This window comes from Drosophila nasuta, chromosome 3 (assembly GCF_023558535.2).
Source record: "Drosophila nasuta strain 15112-1781.00 chromosome 3, ASM2355853v1, whole genome shotgun sequence".
NCBI lineage: Eukaryota > Metazoa > Arthropoda > Insecta > Diptera > Drosophilidae > Drosophila > Drosophila nasuta.
Genome location: NC_083457.1, coordinates 18,185,467 through 18,208,667, shown reverse-complemented (window position 1 = coordinate 18,208,667; position 23,201 = coordinate 18,185,467). Strand labels below are relative to the sequence as shown.

The 23,201-nt window shown below is 42.9% G+C and overlaps 4 protein-coding genes across 8 annotated transcripts in view; 2 read left to right on the top strand and 2 right to left on the bottom strand.

Moving 5' to 3' along the window:
- Positions 1-610: 610 nt before the first annotated feature.
- On the top strand, positions 611-3,313 carry LOC132792321 (SET domain-containing protein SmydA-8). The gene is made up of 6 exons (XM_060801627.1): positions 611-1,470; positions 1,567-2,018; positions 2,081-2,509; positions 2,570-2,677; positions 2,743-2,927; positions 2,986-3,313. Exons 1-6 carry the CDS (start codon positions 1,339-1,341, stop codon positions 3,225-3,227), a joined length of 1,548 nt encoding a protein of 515 aa, XP_060657610.1. The 5' UTR covers positions 611-1,338; the 3' UTR covers positions 3,228-3,313.
- A 556-nt stretch (positions 3,314-3,869) lies between these two features.
- LOC132793208 (syntaxin-10) lies at positions 3,870-6,667 on the bottom strand. 4 transcript variants are annotated; one of them, XM_060802939.1, is made up of 4 exons: positions 6,544-6,667; positions 5,252-5,409; positions 4,453-5,157; positions 3,870-4,362 (listed from the first exon to the last, which is right to left on the bottom strand). In XM_060802939.1, the coding sequence occupies exons 3-4, from the start codon at positions 5,057-5,059 to the stop codon at positions 4,286-4,288; spliced, it is 684 nt and encodes a 227-aa protein (XP_060658922.1). In that variant the 5' UTR covers positions 5,060-5,157; positions 5,252-5,409; positions 6,544-6,667; the 3' UTR covers positions 3,870-4,285. The 4 variants fall into 4 exon arrangements, with proteins under 4 accessions (XP_060658922.1, XP_060658925.1, XP_060658923.1 ...); XM_060802942.1 differs by having other exon boundaries at positions 6,540-6,659; XM_060802940.1 differs by lacking the exon at positions 6,544-6,667 and adding an exon at positions 6,263-6,281.
- Positions 6,668-6,978: 311 nt separating this feature from the next.
- On the top strand, positions 6,979-9,457 carry LOC132793209 (phospholipid scramblase 3). Its single transcript, XM_060802943.1, has 6 exons — positions 6,979-7,172; positions 7,522-7,572; positions 7,632-7,760; positions 7,824-8,215; positions 8,278-8,421; positions 9,222-9,457. Exons 1-6 carry the CDS (start codon positions 7,088-7,090, stop codon positions 9,249-9,251), a joined length of 831 nt encoding a protein of 276 aa, XP_060658926.1. The 5' UTR covers positions 6,979-7,087; the 3' UTR covers positions 9,252-9,457.
- A 964-nt stretch (positions 9,458-10,421) lies between these two features.
- The window catches only part of LOC132793199 (uncharacterized), a 190,339-nt gene continuing 177,559 nt past the window's right edge, over positions 10,422-23,201 (bottom strand). The window contains exons 3-8 of one of the 2 annotated variants that reach the window (XM_060802905.1): positions 19,962-21,493; positions 18,112-18,990; positions 17,925-18,044; positions 14,716-17,861; positions 13,682-13,908; positions 10,422-13,618 (exon numbers count right to left, since the gene is read on the bottom strand). In XM_060802905.1, coding sequence (XP_060658888.1) covers positions 11,538-13,618; positions 13,682-13,908; positions 14,716-17,861; positions 17,925-18,044; positions 18,112-18,990; positions 19,962-21,493 — 7,985 coding nt within the window. In that variant the 3' untranslated portion in view covers positions 10,422-11,537. Of the gene's footprint in view, positions 13,619-13,681; positions 13,909-14,715; positions 17,862-17,924; positions 18,048-18,111; positions 18,991-19,961; positions 21,494-23,201 lie in introns of both variants that reach the window. The other variant, XM_060802906.1, reaches the window with a different exon arrangement.

Genomic DNA, 23,201 nt, shown 5'->3' with positions numbered 1-23,201 from the left:
AGAAGTAACAATTTGAGGTAACACAAAAAAAAACTATGTTTTTGCAGTCAATAGAAAAACAAAAAGTAATATATTATGTTTTATCACAATTCACAATTCAACCAGCAATAAATGTCATTGGATAATTGTTCACTTAATATTCTTAAATATTTTGTAACTCTTGTACAAAAGAGCGTTTAATAAATAATTAATTTAATTGTGTATTCCGGCACGAAGGACCAAAATGTTGTAACGGCGCTAACAAATATCAAAAACTTTTAGTTTTCACAATTTTAATTCCGTTTAATTTTCGTTTTTAAGACTGCTTCGATTTATTGCAATTGGAGCTTGAACATTAGGAGAAGCACTCTCACAGAGTTAAAGGTCGATACTAAATGCCGCCTTCATTTAGATCAGCTAGCGCCGAGCCCTTCGAAAAGCTCGGCTTTGCGGTGGAGAGTTTTAAGAGAGAGAAGCTGAGAGCACAGGAACTCAGAGTGGTTGCATGTGTGTGAGCGCATTGTAAGTGAGCAAAAAAGCATTGGGTGCTTTCGATCATCGTAGCGAAGAGGGTGCAACTCACTTACAATGCGCTCGCCTCAACAAAAACATTTCTTTAAAAAAATGCGAATTTAAAGAAAGAGTAACGCAAATTGAATTACAAACTAATAAACAATATTTTACTCAAATGGCAGCTTACCGAATTCATTTTTAAAGCTAAAACAGCTGATAATAATTGATTTATTAAAATTTTCCTCAAAATGTTTTAATATTTTATGTTTGCACCACAATATAAATGTTTTATCTTTTGAAATTTTTTACAATAATTATAAAAATGGGCAGCAACAGGCATTTTAGTCTCCATAGAGTGAATAAATATGTATGTGAACTTCCCTACAAAAGCCTGAAAAGTTAGAATTCTGAACCATTTATAATCAACTGAATTTGCACAGGGAAATATAACTGGAAACACTCTTAAAGTTAATTGAATGTTTGTCTGTGTGGAATCGTTCCTGGATTATTAGATGTGTGGCGTTCATCAGCTGGCAATATTTGTGAAAGGGAGAGAAAATAGAGAAAATCTACAAGGCACAGCATTGGTCTATCCACACATTAATTGTGTTGGTCTATTTATAGAGAGCTAAGTTCCGTGCGTGCTCTGTGTATGCTTTGAACATCTCTTGCCCTACATCTTGTGTTTTGGCCGAGTCAGTGAAACGGAAACGTGTGTGGAGGATGCACATGCACAGTGTTGTGTTTGTGTATTAGAAAATCATTAATTCAAGTGGCATCCTTTGGGGATTTTCATAAACTCGATTGCTAAACAGAAGCTGAAGCAGAAGCAAACACACTTTCGAGATGAATCCGTGTGCGATGTGTGAAACTCCAACGAAAAACAATTGCTCCAATTGCAACCAAGTCTCCTACTGCTCGGTGCAGCATCAGAAGCAACACTGGAAGGCGCACAAGCCCAACTGTCATCCATTTAAGGTTCCATCGTCTTCCTTCTTCCACTCACACACACAGACATTATTTAATTTATTTGCCGGTCCAATCTAACCTCAAACATTGTTTTCGGCTCTGCAGATTGCACACAATGAGCTGCTGGGTCGCCATTTGGTAGCCACACGTAACATCAAGCCCTATGAGATTATTCTCAAGGAAGCACCGCTAGTCCGTGGTCCAGCTCAAATCTCGGCGCCGGTTTGCATGGGTTGCCTCAACAGCATCGAGGCCAACGATCACATCGATTGCGACAAATGTGGCTGGCCATTGTGTGGGCCAGAATGCCAAGCGCTGGACGAGCACAAGGCCGAGTGTCAGCTGACACAGGATCGCGGACAGAAAGTCAACGTTCATGAGTTTAATGGGCCGCATCCATTGTACACCTGCGTGAGCACCGTGCGTTGTTTGCTCATCAATGAGACGAGCCCAGAGAATGCGGAGAAGTTCAAGCAGCTGGAGTCTCTGGAGCACACGCGTCGGGGCTCCAATCAATGGAAGGCGGACTTGGCCAGCATTGGACAGTTTATACCCAAGTAAGTTGGATTCTCTTCTCACGATTGTAAGTTCTAAAGCCTAATTTATTACATCTTTGCAGATTCTTTCGCACTGAAAAATTCAGCGAGGAAGAAATTATGCGTACTGTTGGCGCGCTGCAGATCAATGGACACGAGGTGCCCACTTCGGATCCGCCACATGTGGCCGTCTTTTACACGGCCTCGTTCACCGAGAACTCCTGCCTCCCTAATCTGGCTAAGAGCTTTAACAAAAATGGCCACTGTGTGCTCTGGGCACCGCAGGCGATCAAGAAGAATGCACATCTGAGCATTTGTTACTCTGATGCAGTTTGGGGCACTGCGGATCGGCAGCGGCATCTCATGCAAACCAAGCTCTTCAAGTGCATCTGTGATCGATGCAAGGATATCACTGAGCTGGGCACCAACTACAGCGCCATCAAATGCGAGGATCGCAACTGCTCGGGTATCTTGTTGCCTAGCAAATCAGATGACTGGAATGCCAGCTGGCGGTTTGTATTTAAATTAACCGAAAATATTTAGTTCAGACACTAATAGAGCATGTTTTGCAGCTGTTCGGAGTGTCAGAAGAACGTGCAGAAAAAATATGTGGATGGCATTTTGGAACGTGCCGGGCAGGACATTCAGAACATGGAGAAAAACGAAGAGAATATCCTTAAGTGAGTTCAATTCAATGTGTTAAGAAGAATGATTCTTATTTTTGTGATTTCCATTTCATTGTTAGATACCTTAAGCACTATGAGAAATGGTTGCCTTCGTATCATTATCATATGAGTGAAGTAAAAATTCTGCTGGTTCAGCTGCTTGCCAAGAATCAGGCCGAATTGATGGTCATCTCCGATGAGAAGCTCGCACTTAAGCTGCAGTATGCCAGGGATTTGATTCTGCTCTATGAGAAAATTGCGCCATGTAAGCTAACGAAAACACACATTAAATATACGCAGCGTTGACATTTTTTTTTTAACAGGTGAAGTGCGCATGCTGGGAACACTCTGCTTTGAGCTGCATTCGGCAATTGCTGAGCAGACACGTCGCATCTCATTGCAGACAAGTCTGTCGCCCAAGGAGATGCTGGAGGAGTCGTTGCTGTATGTGGAGAAATGTGTCAACTATTTGCAATATGAATCCGACATTTTCATCGAGGGACATATTTTAAAGCAAGCGAAAATCAATCGTGATGCGCTACGCATGGTTATCAGAATATCCTAATTACGTCCTCTCGACTACCCGTTAAATTTCATTGTTTCTATGCTCAAAAAAAATCAAAATACCAAATTAAAACAAGCCTTCATCAACAAAAAGTTTTCTTAAAAAGTGGTTTTAATTGTCAGATGTTATCATAAGCAACATTTTGGATATACATATATATAAGTTTTGGCAGGGGAATATCGAGTTACTTAAACAACTTAGAGGCTTTAGTTTTGCACTATTTATGTATATCTTCCCTCTTATAAGAATAACGTAATTTTCGCCAAAATATGAAAGAGAAAAACGAGTAACGGCCAGAAAGAGCTTCTGGTATATTTTACTATTTGAATACCAGAACGTGTAAATATATTTCGCAGCTCATGGTCTCACTATGCTGTACTGTTATCTAAAAATTTTATTTATTTCATAAACCATGGAATTTTGATCTAAAAAAAAACATAAAGGCCATTCCATTCCCCTTCAAATAGATAAGTTTTTAATAATTTTTATTTTGAGAGTAAATGCGGCAAAAAGCTGTTAGCTTACTAACAGTGTTGAGCATATTAACAGCGAACCCAAATGTTAGTAGTTCGAAAGTATCGATACTAGTGTATTTGCGCCATGTTTTAAATTGAGCTGCATTAAAAGGCCAAACAATTGTGATTATAGTTTTTAAGGATTTATATATTTACTCAACTGCATACATGTTTTTAAATAACTCTCTTGATATACAGATATATTCTTTGTCATACATATAAATTGTACCATTTTTATGTTTAGCCAGTGTTTCGTTAGCCTATAAGGGAACTTACTCATGATTCTGTCTTTGGAAATACGATTTACTCGATTTGCTCATATTCGTCTTTTGTTGTTTTAAATAGTAATTATTTAAACATGTATATACAGCTAAGGAATTATGTTGTCTGGTAATTAAAGTATATATAAAATATCGAATTTGTTTTAAAAATTTGCAATTAAGTTTACTTATTTAAAAAAATAAATAAATCTAACGAATTTACACTACAATTGTTTTCGACTCGTAAATCGGTAAATACAGTAAAGCGAACAAAAATAATCAATTACAAAATAATAAATAAAATTATCACAAACAATAACAGCACGGAAAGTATGAGAATCGCGGCCCATTGCCGCTTATCTGCAAAAGTGCAAAAAATACATAAAATATATATAGTAGTTGATAAGATTTGTTGTTGTCGAGTTGTTACACAACTCAAATGCAACTTACCATTATTCATGTGTAAAACTTTGGCAACTTTCTTCATGGTTGTATCCAACTTGGACTCAGTTGTGTCAAACTCATTCCCAAAATCATCCAACATGACCGCCTGTTCATCCAACTCGACGCCGATTTGGCGCGAAACAGTCTTAAGAGTGCCAATGGAATCACTTATCATATCCAGCTGCTCATCCTGTCCCTGTATCATGCGCTGCTGCACCGACACCGTCTCGCCCACATATCGATGTCCCGGACTATCCAAGCTATTTCCGCCATGTCCGCCCCCATAATGACTGGGGCTATCGATGTCCATGGCATTCTCCAGTTTCGAGTATTTGGTGCCACTGTGACGCGCTGCCGCGGCGGCTGCTGCTGCTGCTGTGGACATGGTGCCAGCAATGGTATTGGCCACGGACTGTGCCTGCGTTGTGGTTGTTGTATTGGGGCAATCTACCAGATAGGTGCGATCGTTGTGCGAATGATGATGGTGATGATGATTATATTCGTTGCTTTGATTATGATTATGATTGTGTGATTGGCGTTCGTTCTCGAGCAGTGGCTGATGTGCGGTTATATCTCTGTCCCTGTTCCGATTCAGGCTCATCTTATCCTTCATCTGTTTGACCTCATCGCGTGTGTTGTCGATGAAATGGCGCCGGCTGGAGAGTTCACGATTATCGATGCGAAATTTAGTTGGATTTTTCTCGACAATACGTGCTAACGGGAGCGAGATAGTTAGGTTAAGGGAAAAGCCAGTGGATGTAATAAAGAAAATGAATTGATTTTTCGCATAGTTTAAAAAGGATATTGATAGTGTCCTCGAGATCCTCCAGGTCCCATTCAATGCTGCGCAACGAGTTTCGCAGCTCCGTTGTGGTCCATTCAACCTCGGCGCCGCCGTTCTCACCCAGTTCACGCCAACGCAAATAGAGTCCGCGTGTTTTGTTCAGAGCTTTGAAGACCTCACTGCAAAACAGATACAACAAACAGTGGAAGGGGGGATGGGGATGGAAGATTGGGGGGTTGCATCAGAATGCTATTTTCACAGCGAGAGTGTAAGTGCAATAAATGTGCATACTCCTTGACAACAAAAAACGGATCCTCCAGAGACATGACCCACGCCTCTCTGTCTGCCTATCACGTATACGACGTTTGTGCTCCAATAAAATTTTTTACACTTTTTCGTAACGGCAAAACTGAACACACTTGACTTTTATATGCATGGATTTTTCGTTTTTTTTTTCTTCTGCTCTTTGCACTGCTTCTTCTATCGAATGAGCAACAACCACCAACCCCCCAAACAACAACAACAACGTTTTTGGGGGTGCGTAAATAATGCAAAAGTTTGAAAAATGTTTAGCCGATGGTCTCAATACGAAAGATAATATTTGGAATTTGTTAACATGAAATTCAATATGAACTCGATCTAATCTATAAATTACGTGTTTCTTTTTTTTATTGGAAGTTTATTTTCGAAAAGCACGTTTATTGATTTTGCCGTGTTATCTGGTATTTTCTTTAACCGAATTCTAAGGGTTCGAATTGACCGCGTCCGCAGCCAGGCTAATGCGATAGCCAGAAGTAAACTGACGTTATTTTTACACTCAATGCGCTGCTACTCGACAGGAGCGTCGTAAATGGAGTCTAAAGGTGAAGGCATTTGTTTATGCCGCTCCAGCGTCTGCGCAATGGTTCAAAGCAAGCCCTTCCCGCCCCCCTCGACGTACTAACAAACCCACCACCCCCCATGATTATCGCAATCGAGATAGCTTTGCGTCCACAGCAACAACAAACCGCAAACAAATACATTGTTATTTACCTGCACAACTTGGAAACCACAAACTCAGCAGTTTTTCATACTTAGCTTGCTTGCTCTCTTGCTATTTTAAAACAACAACTAAAATAGTTAACGCTTGCAAATCGAATGAATGTTTATTCGCACTCTCACTCTCTCTTTCGCTCACTTTTGCTCACTCACTCGCCACTATTACTCAGAGAGCACAGCCACCTGCTAGTTGTTTTTGTTTTACAAGGCTGCCTGAATTACTGACTTTGCTCGCTTTATTAATTAATAAAGCTGAACTGTGCGTACTCACTCACCAGTTATGCGTTGTCACTTTATTAAACAAATAATCAGTCTAATGCAACATTAAAAACTAACAAATTTGTATCTTATTGGACAAGTTATCACCTGTCTTGGAGTGTGACCACAATTTGAATTTTGAAATGTACGTTTTAACGGCAATGTACGGAACATTGATTATTTTCTTAGTATATTTCGTAGGCACTGGTACAAAAGCATTTTATTTAAAAGAAGGTGTTGCTTAAAAAAAAAATTTACTTCATTTAAATCAAAGTTATCTTTTTACTGAAATCTTTATTAAATGACGTGGTCGTGTAAATAAATAAATAACGTATATACTTACGTTTTATCGTTGACTCAATTCGCGCCAGTTGTCGCGTTCTGTTAACGCAAAACTGCCAAGCGTCACGGAAAAAGACGTTACGCTATGTAAATATATTTTGTTTACATACAACGCTTGGCCACACAGTCAGTATTGTCCGTTTCACCGTTGTTTTCGAGCGCGAGCGTTTTGAAGCTGCGTTCTAAATTCAATCTAAAATCTAATTCAATTTTATTAAAATGCTGCAAAACGATGCAGTGCGTACTTTGCAGTACGATAGCGAAATACGCGTGGCCCAATCACCGAATCCCACAGAACCCAGAGGTAAATAACGAAATAGCACACGCGTGAATCATGGCGAAATAGCTAACGTACTTTTTTGATGGCCGATAAAATGAGCTATTGATGTGTAGGTGGTTTGTAAATGCTACATTTGGATTATTTGGTTCTGTGTTGTGTGTGTCACACACCGAGCAACCAGCCAAGCAACAAGTGCGATGTAGGTACAAATAATTGTCCCTACTATCCGTATCTTATCAGTCGCGTTGTTGGTTTGAAGTGCCTTTGTTTACGATTCGAGTTGAGGCGAGTCGATTCGAATTGACCAAGTGATCGATACAATAGCCCAAGCTGCATGATTACTAATCTAATATTTGCGGGTATTTTTTTGCAGTTTACGACTCTCAGATCAGCATAACATCACAGCCGCGTCCAACCACAACAGGTAATTGTAAAGTATCTACTAAAAAGTTGATATTAATTTGATTATTAATCAATTTGCAGAGCCTGCTCGCATTCCCTTGCCCATCTCTACTGTGGCTGGCAGTCGCACATTCATTCCCTTGGCCGGCTACGATTGTCTTGCCGATCTGCCTTCAGTGCACATCGAGCAAACATTCGAGTTGAACGATTGTGAGTTTGTTTATCGCTGTTATCAGTTAAAGCAAATAAACAAATGAATTTCTATTATTGCAGCTCTCACTGCCGTCTCTTCGGAGAATCGCTATGTCGTGCGTTCGCCACTTGGCGATGCCATCTTTGCCGCCTCCGAGAGTTCCACCGAAGGTAATCGCATGATTTGGGGCGCTGGTCGTCCTTTTCAAATGCATCTGCTGGACAAAACACATCAGGAGGCTTTGGTATTCCGCAAGAAACTGGCAATGGGTGCCTTTTGCTGTCAGCCTAAGAGTCTGGAGATCTGGATACCGCCGGGCAACGTGCTGGGACGTGTGGTGCAGTCACCCACATTCACCCAGCCCGAGTTTTACATCGAGGATGGCGCCACCAATCAACCCGTCTTCTGCATCGAGGGGCCATCCAATTCGGGCTTTTGTTGCTTTTGCCTGCCCAAAGAGAGCTTCTTCAAGGTGAGTTGAGAACTTCCAGATGAACTGTTGCATCTCTAATGCGGTTGCTTTTATTCTTTCAGATACATTCGGGTGGTGATCTTCGCGCTTCTATTGATCACAAATGGTTGGCCAGCAAATCCCAATATACCACCAATATTTACTTTAGCGATGTGAAGTTAACAGCCAAGGAGCGAGCCTTGATTCTTGGCGCCGCATTTCTGCTGGTAAGTTCTAAATTTATTTATTATTTAAATAGATGCAAGGAGTATTTTTTTTTATAAAAATTTTAATTCCAATTAAAGCATTTTTTTATTTAAAAAATAAATCGTATACCCGCTACCTATGGGGTATAAGGATAATATAACTTTGTGCCTCCAGGAAATGTTTGAATAGGCAGACGATATAGCCATGTCCGTCTGTCCGTATAAAACACTGGATCTCATAGACTATAAAAGCTAGAGCTATCATTCTTTTTTCAACAGCACTAGTGTGGTTGCTCTCTGATCAATTTGGATTCATATTGTTGCCACGCCCACTTTCGCTTTCGCAAATCGATATAAATCGAATAATAAGCGTCGCCACTATACTATACTATAGTCTATGATTCCTACGAATTGGGAAAATTGTAGAAGTTATTTACGAAACGCCTACTTACTACGGGTCTTAGTTGCTTTGCTAACAATGTGGTATATTTGTCACTCTACGGTATATTTTATATGTAGTACTATTATACAAAATCGGTACATTTATATTTGCAGTACAAAATACAAATTTAAATAAATATGGAAATCTTAAATTAAAAAGAAATACGAAGAACGCAACAAAGGGAGATCCTTAATTTTATGTACCAGTTAACTGCAAAAGAATTAATTGTTAAACAAATTCGAGATATTAAATACAATTTTTTTTTGGTATTTAAATACATTGAAATTTTAATCCATATATTCTGCATTCATGAATTATTATTTATTGCTTTTCATTTTAGTTGTTTTAGTAACTATGGTTTTGTTTTCTTTCTCAACAGGAATACATGTACTTCCAAAAACGCTTTTAAGAATTGTCGAGCGTATGTGATGTCGCGAACATAATATAAATACAGAAATACATTTTTATATACAATATAAGAAAAAGAAGAAAAATGAAAATCAGCAAGCGATTTTGAAATGCCTTGTACCGATATTTATCCACAAAAAAATTCAGTTAACATGTTGTTAATATACTTGTAATAAAGTTTGATACGATGTAAGAATATAAATTACAGTTTCAATCCAGAGCGTCAACAAAATGATCAGTTTACTATAATTTTGAAGTTTGGTCCTGAAACAATTTCCATGAATCCTTTGGAATTTTTCGCTTATCAGCCGCTCTAACTTCTCTTCTGTTAATTTGGTTATATTAAAAAAATGAATGAAAAATGAATTTGCATAATTTTGCTTAGTGGTCAATCTTCTCAGTTGCAGTTGAGGTCGTTAAGTGAAATACGAGTATAGTATGTTCTTATCTCAGTAAAGTAACTAAAAAAATCCATATTAATACTTGACTCTAAGATTTAAATAAGTCGCAATCCAATGATGCTGATAAGAATATTTACTGCTGAAAATATTTTAATAAAGACTATAATATCAAAAGAACAAAAGAAAGAAATTTAATTTGAAGTAAATATAAAAATTATGGTTTTAATAGAGAGTTTAAGCGAAATGATCAGTTTACTTTTGAAGCTTGGTCCTGAATGAATTCCCATGAATCCTTTGGTGTTACTCACTTAACAGCCGATCTACGTTAAAAAAAAATTAATACTAAAACTAGTTGCACTTAGCAATATTTTCCTTAGTGGCCAATATTCAAAATTTATCTGCTGAAAATATTTTCAACGAGACTAAAAAAATAGAAGAAAAAACCGAATTCAAATTAATTTTTCACATTGATTTTTTTATTTTTTGTGTCATTTTTTTGTGGTTGTTTGTAAAGTTTTTAATGTTCATTTTTTGATATATTTTACAATAATGTAATAAATCACTTCATTTTGTTGTTGTTGTGTTGTTTGTTTGTTTAACATACATATACATTCAATATATATATATATATAGATAATATATATTATATAAATATATATACTTTTGCTATACTTGTAGCCAGTTTGTACAATAATTTTCATTAATTTCTATAAACTTTATGTATGTGTGTGTGTGTGTGGTTTGTTGTATTGTTTAGCTAACCTACAAAACTTAATGTATATATGACAACATAATGCTTTCTAATGCTATGTAATTAGTTTATAAGGTAATAATAATTCTTTTATTTTTTTTTTAAGTTTTATTTGATTTTCAAGTTGCTTTCGCTAATTAAATAGTATAATTAATTCAAACAAACAATTGAAAAAGAGTCTCGTGGTCTCGTTGTTTTTTGTTTTCCATTAGCTAAATGAATTAAACATTAAAAGCAATTAAAACATAAACTCCAGTGTTTTGTTTTTGATTTTTTTTTTGGTTTTTTGTGGATAACAAACTTCAAATTATTGGGAAGAACTTGGAAAATGGTTTTTTCGATTTGTTTTTGTTGTTTGGAAAGGGGGAGGAGGAGGAAACTGGTGGGCTAGGCCTTAATTAAAAACTAATTGTTAACACACACGACTCAAACACGACTCACAGCACTTCAGGAGTTTCAAAAAAGAAGAAATTAAATATATCTCTATATTATGCTATATACTATATTAGTTACTATATACTTGTTGTTGTTGTTGTGTGTGTGCTTGTATATAGTGCTTAAGCCTAGAGCTAGCGTACATGGTACCTGCTGTACAGTTGTGTGTATATATATAGGGTATATATGTGTACTAAAATTAGAGTTGAACAACTTTTCGTAGCTGAGACTTGACAATAACTAAACTAAATACTTAGGTTGCAAATTGTAGTTGCTTTATATATAGATGTATATATATATAGATTTATATATGTAGATCGTACATATGCTTGACTTGTCTACACACACACACACAAACTCAGAGTTGATGAAAGTGTTTTGGAAATATCTGCACAGCTTAATCAATTTCATAAGCAGGAATTTCATTTCCAGGAATTACACTTTACACCTTCTCTTCCTCTTTCTACCTCAGTGTGTGTGTGTGTAGTGTTGTGTGTGCCCAAATGCGATATGCTTAGACATTTGATATGCGCTCGTTGATGTTTTGGTCATTGCCAGCTGCTGTTGCCCGTGGCTCTAGCTGCTGTTGCTGCTGTTTCAACTGCTGTTGTTGTTGCTGCTGCTGCTGCGTCCAGGCATAGGAATAGGATGAGCAGCCGCCTTGCCACACTCAGGTGGGCTGCAGCATATACATGTACTGTCAGTTGCTGGCTGCTGCTGCCGCCGCTGCTGCTGCCGCTGTTGCTGCCGCTGCCGATGGCATATTGAGTTCGTTGGTGTTGCTGCGCGCCCGTTTCTCGGCGCCTTCGAGCGGATTATCGCTCTCGTCGCCATTGCTGCTGAAACTGCTGCCAGGCAGTCGACGCTTCAAACTGTGTGTTAGTCCATTGGCCAGAGTCTCATCCTCACTCATTGAGCTGGCACGTTGCGGCGTATTCCCAGCACTGTCGTTATCCAGCGATGCAATCGCCGAGGCTGCTGCGCTGTTTGCTGCACTGAAGCCATCCTCCGAGGCGCTGTCTTGACCGGCAGCCGGAGTATCGGAGCCCAGCTGCAGCATGCCCGATGGCGTTGTGTAGCTGCTCAGCTTGTTGGGATCCTTTTCGAGCAGCTTCTGTGCCAGCAACTTGAGCGATATCAGCGAATTGTCGCAGTCGCTGGTATCGATCTCAGTTAAACTGATGCCAGCGCGTTCAATCTCCGCATAGGTGCCGAATGGCAACTTCTGCAGACACTCCAGCTTCTGCACATGCGTCTTGGAGCGCAAATGCTTGGCCAGATGGCCGTGGATGCGAAAGGCGATTTTGCAATCCGTGCACTCGAAGGGACGCGGATTCGATGTCGTGGGCACACCGAATGTCGATGTCATCATCACCTTGTTCTTGTGCGCCTCGGAGCGTTCGTGCTTCTGTAGATGGCCCTGAGTGCGAAACGAGATGCTGCACGGCTCGCACTTGAACTTGCGCTCCATGTAGTGAATGTTCATGTGCAGCGTCAGTTGATGCTGTCGCTGGAACTGCTTGTTGCAGATGCTGCACGTGGGCCGTGCATCGCTCGCCATCGGCGGCGGCGGCGGTGGACCAACGCGACCAGCAAAACTGCCCGAGGCCACAGAGACGGCAGCTGTGGGTAGTTCAGTGGCTGCACTGCTGCTCGTTGGTGTCGCTGTTGTTGTTTTGAAGCCATCCTCGCCCACAATAACAGTTCGTGCCGCTGGCGCAGTTGCTGCTGAGGTTGCGTTGTTGCTGTTGTTGCCGCTAAGCACGCCGCTAAAGTCGTTGGCATCCGGTTGCTGGACTGCAGCCGGCAGATTGGCATTGTGTGCCGCATGTGGCTGCGGTTCTGGCTGCGAGACAATTGCTGCGGTGCTGACCACAGCTGGCTTTTGCTCTTGGTCCGCTGGCGTCTCAGCTTCGTCCTCCTCGTTGGCAGCAGCCTTGAGTGGCATAATTGGAGGCGTCTCCGGTTCGGGTGTCTTAACCTCGTGCACCTCAATGCTAGGCAGCTCGGTGATAATCAACGCTGGCTTTGGCTGACTGCTTCCGCTACTGCTGCTCACCATTGTTGTGTTGCTGCTGCTGCAGCTGGTTGTTGTGATGCTGCCGCTGTTTGTACTGCTCGTGGCCAGATAACTGCGACTGAACTGGCTCTGCTTCATCTTGGCATACTGCAGCGCCTGCTCCTTGATGTAGGTCTGCAGCAGCACATCATCGCCGCCGCCTTCGGTTTCGCGTTTCGCTTGCTCCTCCATTTCGGCAGAGATGCGCACCTTGTCCGACACCGAGATCAGTGTCTTCATGAATCCGCACTCATTGTTGCCCGCCCCAAAGATGACGTCACGCATCTGCTGCGCCTGCGACTTGGGCAACACTTGTTCCATGGGCGTGGCAACAGGCACCACGGCAGCAGCAACAATTGGTGTGGCTGCGGATCGTGGCTTGGTTAGGTCCATGGGTGCGCTGCTCTCGTCACTGGGTACGCCACGCTTGGGCTTTGACTCCTCCGGATTGGAGTAATACTGTTCTTGCTTCTGGTAGTCAAACGGCGGCTTTGGTGACGTAAACGAGCAGACCAGACGCTTCGGTTGCGAGCTTCCTGCGGCGCTGCTGCTGCCCGCCGAGGAACCAATGCTGTTGGCCGGACTGGCGGCTGGCACCGGCGTGTCCTGCAGCTGTGCCGGATAGGGAGAAACACTTTGCGGTATTGGCGGTGTCATGGATAAGGAGAGTAGACCACGCGCTGCTTCATGCTCCTTCTGCCGCGACTTCGACTCGTCAGTGTCTGTAAAAGTGATGAAAGTGTTTAGAATTCAATTCAACAAGAAGTTACAACCTTTTCACTTACCGCTGCTTTCGGACTCGTTGTCGCTGTAGTCATCAGAGTCCGATTCGCCGGCCATGGAGGAAGTGCGTCCACCCGCTGATGTCGAAGATTGCTGATCGAATTCCACATCGACATCGAGGAATTCACCATCGGCGGGCATCGGACCCGGATTGATGCCCAGCTCAATGCATTTCTTGAAGTGCGTCTTTGACTGCATGTGCTTGGTGAGATTGCCTTTCGTCTTGAAGCTGTTGGAGGATTAAATAATAAGTGTTAATATCCAAATTAAGGTTTATAATTGTGAAGTAAACAATTGTTAAGAGCTTAGAAATATCTTAAATATTTCACTAATCGCTGTCTTAGGGATCAACATTTAGAATTAGCATATGTGCAGTATTCAAGTTTCAACCTCATAGCTCCTACCAAGTTGTGCCTCCATAATTCAGACAATTAATTATTTATGAATGTTATTTTAATCAATAGACCTTCATTAGGATTTAATATATATGGTTTATAAAACCTCCTAGATCGTACCATTTGAGCTGTACGCCACCACATCGTAGTCAGAAATGAAAATTGGATTTTAGCAACGAAATGAAATATTTGAGTAGGGATCAACACTAGGAATTAGCATTCTATTCAAGTGTCAACCTTCCAGCTACTACCAAGCTGTGCGCAGTGACTCGATCATTCAGTTATGGGTGTTATTATAGTAAGAAAACTTTTAAACCTACATTGAGAATTAACATATATATTCTTTAAAATGTCAACTACCTAGCTTGTACTTAGGAATGGAAGTAAGGCATTAATAGTTATAAGTTACATCAATTTCAGCCTCCTAACCCTTTAAGCTGTATCCTTATATTTTATTCTGTCAAAAATAAAATGTAATTTTAGCTATAAAATTAAAGATTTGACTCTCTTATGAATGGAAGTAAAGTATTATTATTTGTCACCTATACAAATTTCAGCCTCCCAGCCCTTTAAGCTGTACCTTAATATTTTCGTCCCTCATCACAAACTACATAATTGAAAAGGCATTGCCTGATGCTTACCTGAAGTTGCAGTGGCTGCAGGTGAAGGGACGCACATCGGTGTGCGTGCGAATGTGCTTCTTGAGCATCGATGGCTTCTTGCAGCGAATGCCGCACTCGGAGCAGACGTAACGACCGCGACCACGTCCACGAATGTACGTGTAATCCTCATGCGACTCGTAGCCACCGACTAGCAATTGTCCCGTCTCCAGTTTCTTGGCAGCCGCCTCTTCGCTCGCCTTGGCAGCGACATTCGCCTCGCTCAACGTGGCAATCGCTGGCGCCGCCTGCTTCAACTGATGCTGATAGAACTTGCTCTGCCCATTTGCTGTGGTGGAACAAGTGCTGACAGTCTGCTGTGAACTGACCACCGAATAGAGCATCTTGCCAGCTCCGGCCATGGCCATGGAAGAGCTGCTACCCAGGAGCTTCTGTCGTGAATCATACAACGCCATCACCTGTTTGGGCTTGAAACCCAACGGATGCGGTTGATTCTCCTCACAGACCTGCCACACGCTGTACATGGACAACTTGTGCATCCCAGCGACATACGAAGGCTGCGGACAGTTGACGGTGCAGTAGAACATCTTGGTGCTGCACTTGAGACCCAGATACGTGTAGGCGTGTCCATTGAGATACAGCTGCACACACGACTTCGAGGGACGCGGTGTTTCCGGTGAGATCAGGGGCAGCGTATTCGCTGTCGGTGTGATGCCATGATGACGCTTTGGCGTAAAGGTGCCCGGCTTCAAAGGCAGACTAGTGGGACGCAGAAACTTTGATTTGGCTCCAGTGCTGGTCGAGGTGTTGTTGTTGGCAGCGCTGGTTGACTCCTCGGGCGTGTCCACGTGCAGCGGCGCCAGCGCCTCCTGCTGTTGCTGCTGGTTCTGCTGTGTCTTGTGCACATTGTCAAAGTTAAAGTGTCGCACCTCAGGCACAGCGATGGCAGCTTGCTCCGGCGTTGCCTTCACATTGTCCGCCATGCGCAGAAAATTGAAAGGTTGCTTTGCGGCAGCTGTTGGAGCTGCGGCTGCTGCTGCTGCCTTGTTGCTGTTCCACTGCAGCGCATTGCGTTGCGCCGGCGTCGGTGGCTGGCGACTGAACTCGCTGGGTAGATTCTGGACGCCTCCAAACGGTGACAACGCCTTGAGGGGAGCATCCGGCAACAGGTTCGGACTGGGTTGCTTGCGATTGGGGCTGCGACCACGTCCAGTGCTTGGCAGTTGCAACTGCTGTGGAGGGGGCAACAGCGACAGGCTGCCGGGTCCTGGAATGCCAGGCACATAGGGAATGGCCTTGTTGGATTCCACCGGATTGTTGCTGTTGCTGCTCATGGGCGGAAGAGTCAATGGATTGAAGGCGGTGATTGAATTGATGGGCGGAAACTGAAAGTGCTGCGGTGCCGTCGAGGCTGCTCCAGCTCCGGTGTTGAGTAGAAAACCATTGCTGGGTGTCGACAGTTTACGGTCCTTGCCATCGGCCAGACGTGGCGACATCTCCTGGAAGCTTCCGCCGGAGAGCAGCGGAGTGCGTATCATCTTCGGGCTGTTGTTGAGCTCGGGACACTCCGAGATCGGTATCATGGTGCCGCCCGAGGAGGTGAAGCGACGCAGACGCTCCTCCTTAGCGCTGTAGTTGCCGGTAATGTTGCTGCTGTTTGATTGCAATTCGTGGTTGCCGCCAAACAGTTGCAACTGTGCAGTTGCGGGCAGCGCAAAAGCCGAGTTGTTGCTGCCACTTCCACTGGCCACATCATTATTCGCCTGCAGCTTCGCACGCTTGGCGGGCGTCTCCACAATAATGTTCTCCACACGATCTTCGTGCATTTTGGTGATGACCACCTGTGTGTCCTGCGTCTTGCGGGGGGCAGCATAATCCACCAGCGGCGTCTTGCCCAGCAGCGGACCAGGCGATGGCAACGGAGCGTCCACAAAGCGCAAGGCAACGTTGCTCGCATCAATTGTGGGCGGCACATTGTGGCTGCTGCTGTTGTGGTTGCTGCTGCTGTTGTTATGGTTGCTGCTGCTGCTGCTACTGCTGCTGGCGGTGACTGTGGAGGTGCGTGCAGGCGACTGAGCTGCGCTCAAGCGACTCAACACCAAACTGCTGGGCTTCGTCTTGAGCTGCGACCAAGCGAGCTTCGCCAGCGACAGAGGATTCTTCGAGTTGGCCATGTGCGATTTGAGTTCGGGCAAACTGAACGATATGGAATTGGAGCGAAAGTATTTGCTGCTCGGCGATGAAGCGGGACTCATTGGCGCACTGCTGCTCGCATCCTGGCAGTAGGTGCTGTTGTGGAGCTTCAGTTCGTCGGGGCTGCGAAATTCGTTGGCACAAATGGGACACGAGTAGACGGCATCGTCGCCCTCGCCAATTGGCACCGCCAGACCTCGAGCATTCAGCAGCAGATTCTTGATAATCGAATTGTTTGGCTGTTGCATGGCGTTTGCGGTGCTCTTCGCTGCGGTTGGCGGCAAACTTGGCGCTGCTGCTGCGGTGGCTGCGACAGTTGCTGATGTTGCCGTTGGTTGCTTAGGGGGCGCCACAGGTTTGGGTTTCGCGGATAGATTCAGTGGCTGCACATGATTCGGCGTCCCCTGCTGTGGCTGCTGCTCCAACTTGGGCACCGGCGTCGCTGGATCCTGACGATATTGCAGCGTTTGCAGCGGCAATGGCGACGGTGGCGGCGGCAACTGTTGCTGCAGCTTGTTGGTCGTGGGCGGCACTGTGGGTGTGGACTTAAGCGCATAGGGTGTGAGGGAGCTGCTGCGTTTCAGCAAACCATTCACAGGTTCCATGTGCTGTTGTTGCTGCTGCTGTTGCTGCATGTACAACTGGTATTGCTGCTGTTGCAGCAACTGCTGCTGCTGCTGTTGTTGTTGTTGCAGCTGCTGTTGCTGCTGTTTTTGCACTATGGCCTGTGCTAGATTCACTTTTGTTTCGCCCAACTGCGCTTGATTGTTGCTATTACTGCTGATGTTGTTGATGATGTTGCTGCTGCTGTTACTGCTGCTGGCATTGCTGTTGCTGTTGTTGGCATTGTTGAAGCTGCGCGAACGATTCAGCTGCTTGGGATATTTCTTCTGCAGCAAAATCTCCTTATTCTCCACTATAGCCTCGTTCTGTGAGATCAATTTCGAGATGTGCTCTTGCACCTTTTCCACATTCTATCAAAATAGGGAAAGATTATTAAATGTTTTTTGTTTATTGTGTGGACGACAATCACTTACCACTTGCATGCCTCCGCTGGCGCTGGCAAAACTGCTCAGATTGGCTGCAGGCGTGGGCGTGGCAGGTGCCGGCAACGACGCTGCTGCTGCAGGCGTCTGTTGACTGGTTGAACGCATCAGCTGGAAGTTTTGAAAACGTTATTGTTGTAGCACAGTTTATGGGTATGAAATGTTAAAGACAACTCACCTGCTGTGGTTGTGGCATTTGTGGCTGTTGCATGGGCTGCGGTTGTGGCTGCGGTGGCGGCTGATGCGTAGGCGCCTTCAACAGCGGAGAATGTTGTTGCTGCTGTTGTTGTTGCTGCTGCTGCTGCTGTTGTAACTGCAAGTGCTGCTGGAACTGCATTTGGTGAAAGGCAAGCGCCTGTTGATGCATTGCTGCCGTTGCTGGATTGAAATATTGTGGCTGCCCCAAGAAGTAAACACTCGTGGGCATCGCTGGCGGTGGCGGCAATGCACTTAATGCCGCCGGGTTGGCGGCTGCTGCCAGCAGCAATGATTGCTGTGTGTGCAGATGTTGCTGCTGCTGTTGTTGTTGCTGATGCTGCAGCTGCAGTTGCATCTGATGCGAATTGATGTGATTGTTCAGCTTTAGCTGTGTGCTCGGCGACAGCGTTGGATGCGTCAACGTTGGCTGCTGCTGCTGCTGCAGCTGCTGTTGTTGTTGGGACAATAACTTTTGTTGCTGCTGCTGCTGTTGCAGTAACTGTTGCTGCTGCTGCTGGTGTTGTTGCTGCTGATGTTGCTGTTGCTGCTGCTGCAGCACTTGCAGTTGCACTTGCTGTTCCTTGCTGCTGCTGCCAGGCGCATACAACGCTGCATTGTGAAACTTGGGCTTGTATGGCTTGTAATCAATCGACTGACGATGCTGCGCCGTCGCCGAGTGCAACGTATCTGCTGTTGGCGGTGGCAACGTGCCAGCTGCCGGCGAGCCTAGCGGCAATTGTTGCATGTGCTGCGGCAACGGTGGCTGTTGCAAGTATGCGCTCTTTGCCGCCGACAGCGTTGAGGGCGATGGCGTTGGCGACGCCATCGGCTCGTCGTAGGGCGACTCTGCACGACTCAGCTGTAAAAAAAAGAAATACAGATATTTATAAATATATAAAGACAGTTTGATATATTAATAACAATAAAAAATACAATCGCTTATTCTGCAAAATAACTGAGATATTGACAATTGGGAAATCTGTATTGTGGGTAAAATATACAATACATAGTAAATATACCGAATGATGTATGTGGTATATCAATATATTATATATAAAAATATATAATACAAAATATACACCAGGCATATAAAAGTTTCAGTTTGTTGTCTGCTTGATAAATTTTCTTTCATTAGTGTTTCACTAGTATTAGTGAAAAACAATTAATAACAGGTGGAAATTCTCTTAATTAAGCTACAGCAACAATTTGTTGACTATTCTATCAAATTATGGTAACAATTGGCAAAGGCAACAGCACTAAAAATTTGAAAAGCTAATTCTGCCAAATAACTGAAATATTGACAATTGGGTTGTATGATCGTTAAAGTATAACAATAACTAAAAATACCAAATGTTACACAGTGTATGTCGATATATTACATTACATTCAAAATATACTAATATAAATACCAAATGTCATATATGGTATATTGATATACTAATACATTCAACATATAATAATAAAAAAATACTCGGAACACATTAATACCAGATTGTCAACCAAATTTCAATCATGCAAATATACCGAAACAACACCTATATATACCAAATGTTATATATAGTATATCGATATACCACATTACTCAAAATATACTAAGACTTTTTTACTTTTACAATTATTAATATTCTTTATATGCCTTGATAACTGAGTAGCTAGTGTTGTTTATAAAATGATTAACAGCATTTTTTACAGGTAATAAAGATTTTACAGCGACTCTAAATTTGCGGAGAAATTTTATACATTGCCATGCTAATTTTCTATTATTGAACTACATTTTTGATTACTCTTTTCGCTTACAATTTCAAAACTAATTTTCGATTCTATACTTACAATTTCGACACTTAGAAGCTCGGAGCTGCTGTTGCTCAGTTCGCCATCGCCATCCTGATCCGACAGACCATCCGCCTCATTGGCAGGCACATCGAAGCCGCGCATGCGTGACGCATGGGAGCGGGAGCGACAATGCTTGTAGAGATTGCTCTTGGTCTTGAAGGCAATGCCGCAGGTGTCGCAGGGATACGGACGTTCGTTGGTGTGGGCACGAATGTGCTTCTGCAACACCGATGGCTTGGCACAGCTCATGTTGCAATAGGGACAAACGTAGCGTCCTGGTTTCTCGGCAGGTGAATTGCTTGTAGCAGCAACAGCAGCAGCTGTTGCTATAGCTTGCTGTTGCTGCACGGCGGCAGCTGTGGCAATTGTTGCCGTTGTGGTTGCTGCTGTTGCTGTTGTTGGTAATGTTGGCTGTGTCGATTGCTGATGCTGTGCGAATGTTGCTGGCGACAATGTTGCATTGCTGGCATAGTTGCTGTTGCTATTGTTGTTGCTATTGCTGTTGCTGATGCTGAGAGGTGTGCGCGTTCTTGGCGCAGCAGCGACATGCTTACTGCTGCTGTTGTTATTGTTGTTGTTGTTGTGGTTGTTGTTGCTCTCCTCATGGCTGTTGTTGCTGGCACTGAATTCATGCCCATTGAGCAATGGCACTGACACTGTTGGCGCCGCAGTCGCAGTTGGTGCTATGGCGGCTATGGTTGCTGCTGGCGGCGGTGGCGATAGGGAACTGTTCGAGGACAACGATGTGGTGCGCACCGCATCGACAGCCTCTGCCTCGGTGGTGCTGGCCAAGCGTTTGAACTTCTTGTGCAGATAACGCAAGTTTGTTGTGTTCGTCCAATCGGCAATTGTTGCCGCTGTGGTTGCCTCATCGCTGCTGGCAACGCCGGTTGCCATTGTTGCACCGTTGCCGGCAACCACATGATTTGTGGTTGTGTCCACAGCTGCTGCTGCGCTGCTTGCCACATGTTGTAGCGTCATTTTGCTATCACTTAGGTTCGCTTTATCTCTACCCTTAAATTCATAATTATTCTCACTAATACTATTATCACTGTGGTGGTTGTTGTTGTTGTTATTATTGTTGCTGTTATTATTGTTGTTGTGGTTGCTGCTGCTGTTGTTGCTGTCGACAACTTGAGCTGGCAACTCGTTGAGTTTATCTCGTGTGCTTGTACTGGTTGCTGTTGTTGTCGCTGCTGTTGTTGCAGCAACTGTTGCTGCTGTGATTGTTGCTGTTTTATTGTTGACCTTGTTACTGTTTGTTTTGGCTGCAATTTCGCTGCTGTTGCTACTGTTGCGATATGTTTGCTTCTTAGTTGTTGTTGTGGTTGTTGCTGTTGTTGCCGCTGCTGATGCTGCTGCTGCTGTGGCGGCTGCTGCTGTTGCTGTGGCACGTCGTGTGCTGCTCACTTTATTGTTGCTCTTGTATTGTTTACTGTTTGCTGTTGTCGTTTTGTAATGCTTTGTTGTTGCATTTTCCATAGTATCATCAAATTTGCTCGCCTGCGATGTGTTTGCCACGCTCTCATCTGTAACAACACGAAAAAGAAGAAGCAATAAACTATTAATTAAATGTCTATATAAATAGAAATTTGTTCGAAAATATTCTAGACTCCAATTGTCGCACTTAAAGCACTTTACTTGGTACTTTTCATGCTTAATAAATAATCAACCTTTGTGTTGCCCGCAACTTTGTCTCCATTAATATTTTATTTGCATTTCAAATTGGGATTTTGTCCAGTCTACACCCTGAATAATTCAAGTGCTTGGCAGCTGTTGTTGGCAATGGCATTAGCTTTGCCTTTGGCTTTAGCTTTGGCCATTTCATCACAACGCGGTTAACTATCGCAGCTAATTGGGCTCTCAATCTTATCAGAGCACACGCTGATAATGCCGACGACGACAACGGCACATGCTAATTGCTCAAAATATAAACACATATAAATATGAAATATATCATAAAAATAAAACAGGTTGGGAAATTCCTGCAACAGGCGAAATGTTTGTTGCAAATATTTGTATAATATGCCCATAAATACAAAGCTCAAACCAAACACTTTTTTTTTTATCAACTTTCTATTTCGCAAGCGCATTGAACGTTCACCTGTTGCCCATAGACCCTAAACGAAAAACGAAACTCATCCTAAGCCGAATCAAAATAATCAATAACATTCGACTGTGCGAGACCCTTTAGTGTTATTTTTGTAGCATGACAAATTTAAAATACTTAACGGAATAAAAGTAAAGCAAGCGACTAAGTAAGGCCCGCTGACTAAATTTACTAAACTAAAAACGAAACTCAACCTAAACCGAAGAAATCAATCAATAACATTCGACTAGGCGAGACCCTTTGGTTTTTTTTTGTTTTTTTGTATAGTATGTCGAACTTAATAGACTCAGCGGAATAAAAGTATAGCAATCGACTAAGGTAAAGCACACTGATTAACCTTACTAAACTAAAAACGAAACTCATAGTAAACGGAAAAAAACAATCAACAACATTCGACTGTCCGAGACCCTTTAGAGTTTTTTTTTTGTAGCATGTCAAACTTAATGGACTCAACGGAATAAAAGTAAAGCAAGCGCTGAAGTAAAGCCCACTGATTACTCTTAGTGTTGAGCTGCCTTATCAGCAGCAAATACCCCATATATACTAGAAAATATACTATATACACACTATACACTGTGTGTGACAATGATTAGTGAAAGAGCCTCGAAAGCACATGCAACGAGAAGCTGAGAAAATAAAACTCAACTCAACTCGCGCGTTAATTGACTTTTGCCACTGACTGTATACATACAAATATACATTTTTGATATATACTATAACTGTTTAGCATGCGTCGTTAGACAAACACTCGCTCGTATTCGTCTATAAGCCAGTGTTTACTTATGTCTTTATCAACAATTTATAAAGCTTTAAATAACGTGCGATGGCAAAATAAATAATACAACAAATAAAAAAGAAAACAACAATAAAAAAGCAAAAATATCGCTAAAAACGTTGCCCAAAAATTCCATTGATAATGTCGAGCTGGTTGTTATCAGTTATTTGTAGAACTCGTTGGGAGTCTACCTGCTCGTGAGTTCGCTTTTGTGTATTACTCACACAATCAGACGAAATAGAGCTTTACCCGATAACTGGGCAATTGTAAACTGAGCTATCATCGCTCGTTCACTCGTTCTATCTCTGTCGCTCTTTAGTGCACCTGTTTGACGTCAGCTGTGTCGACAGTC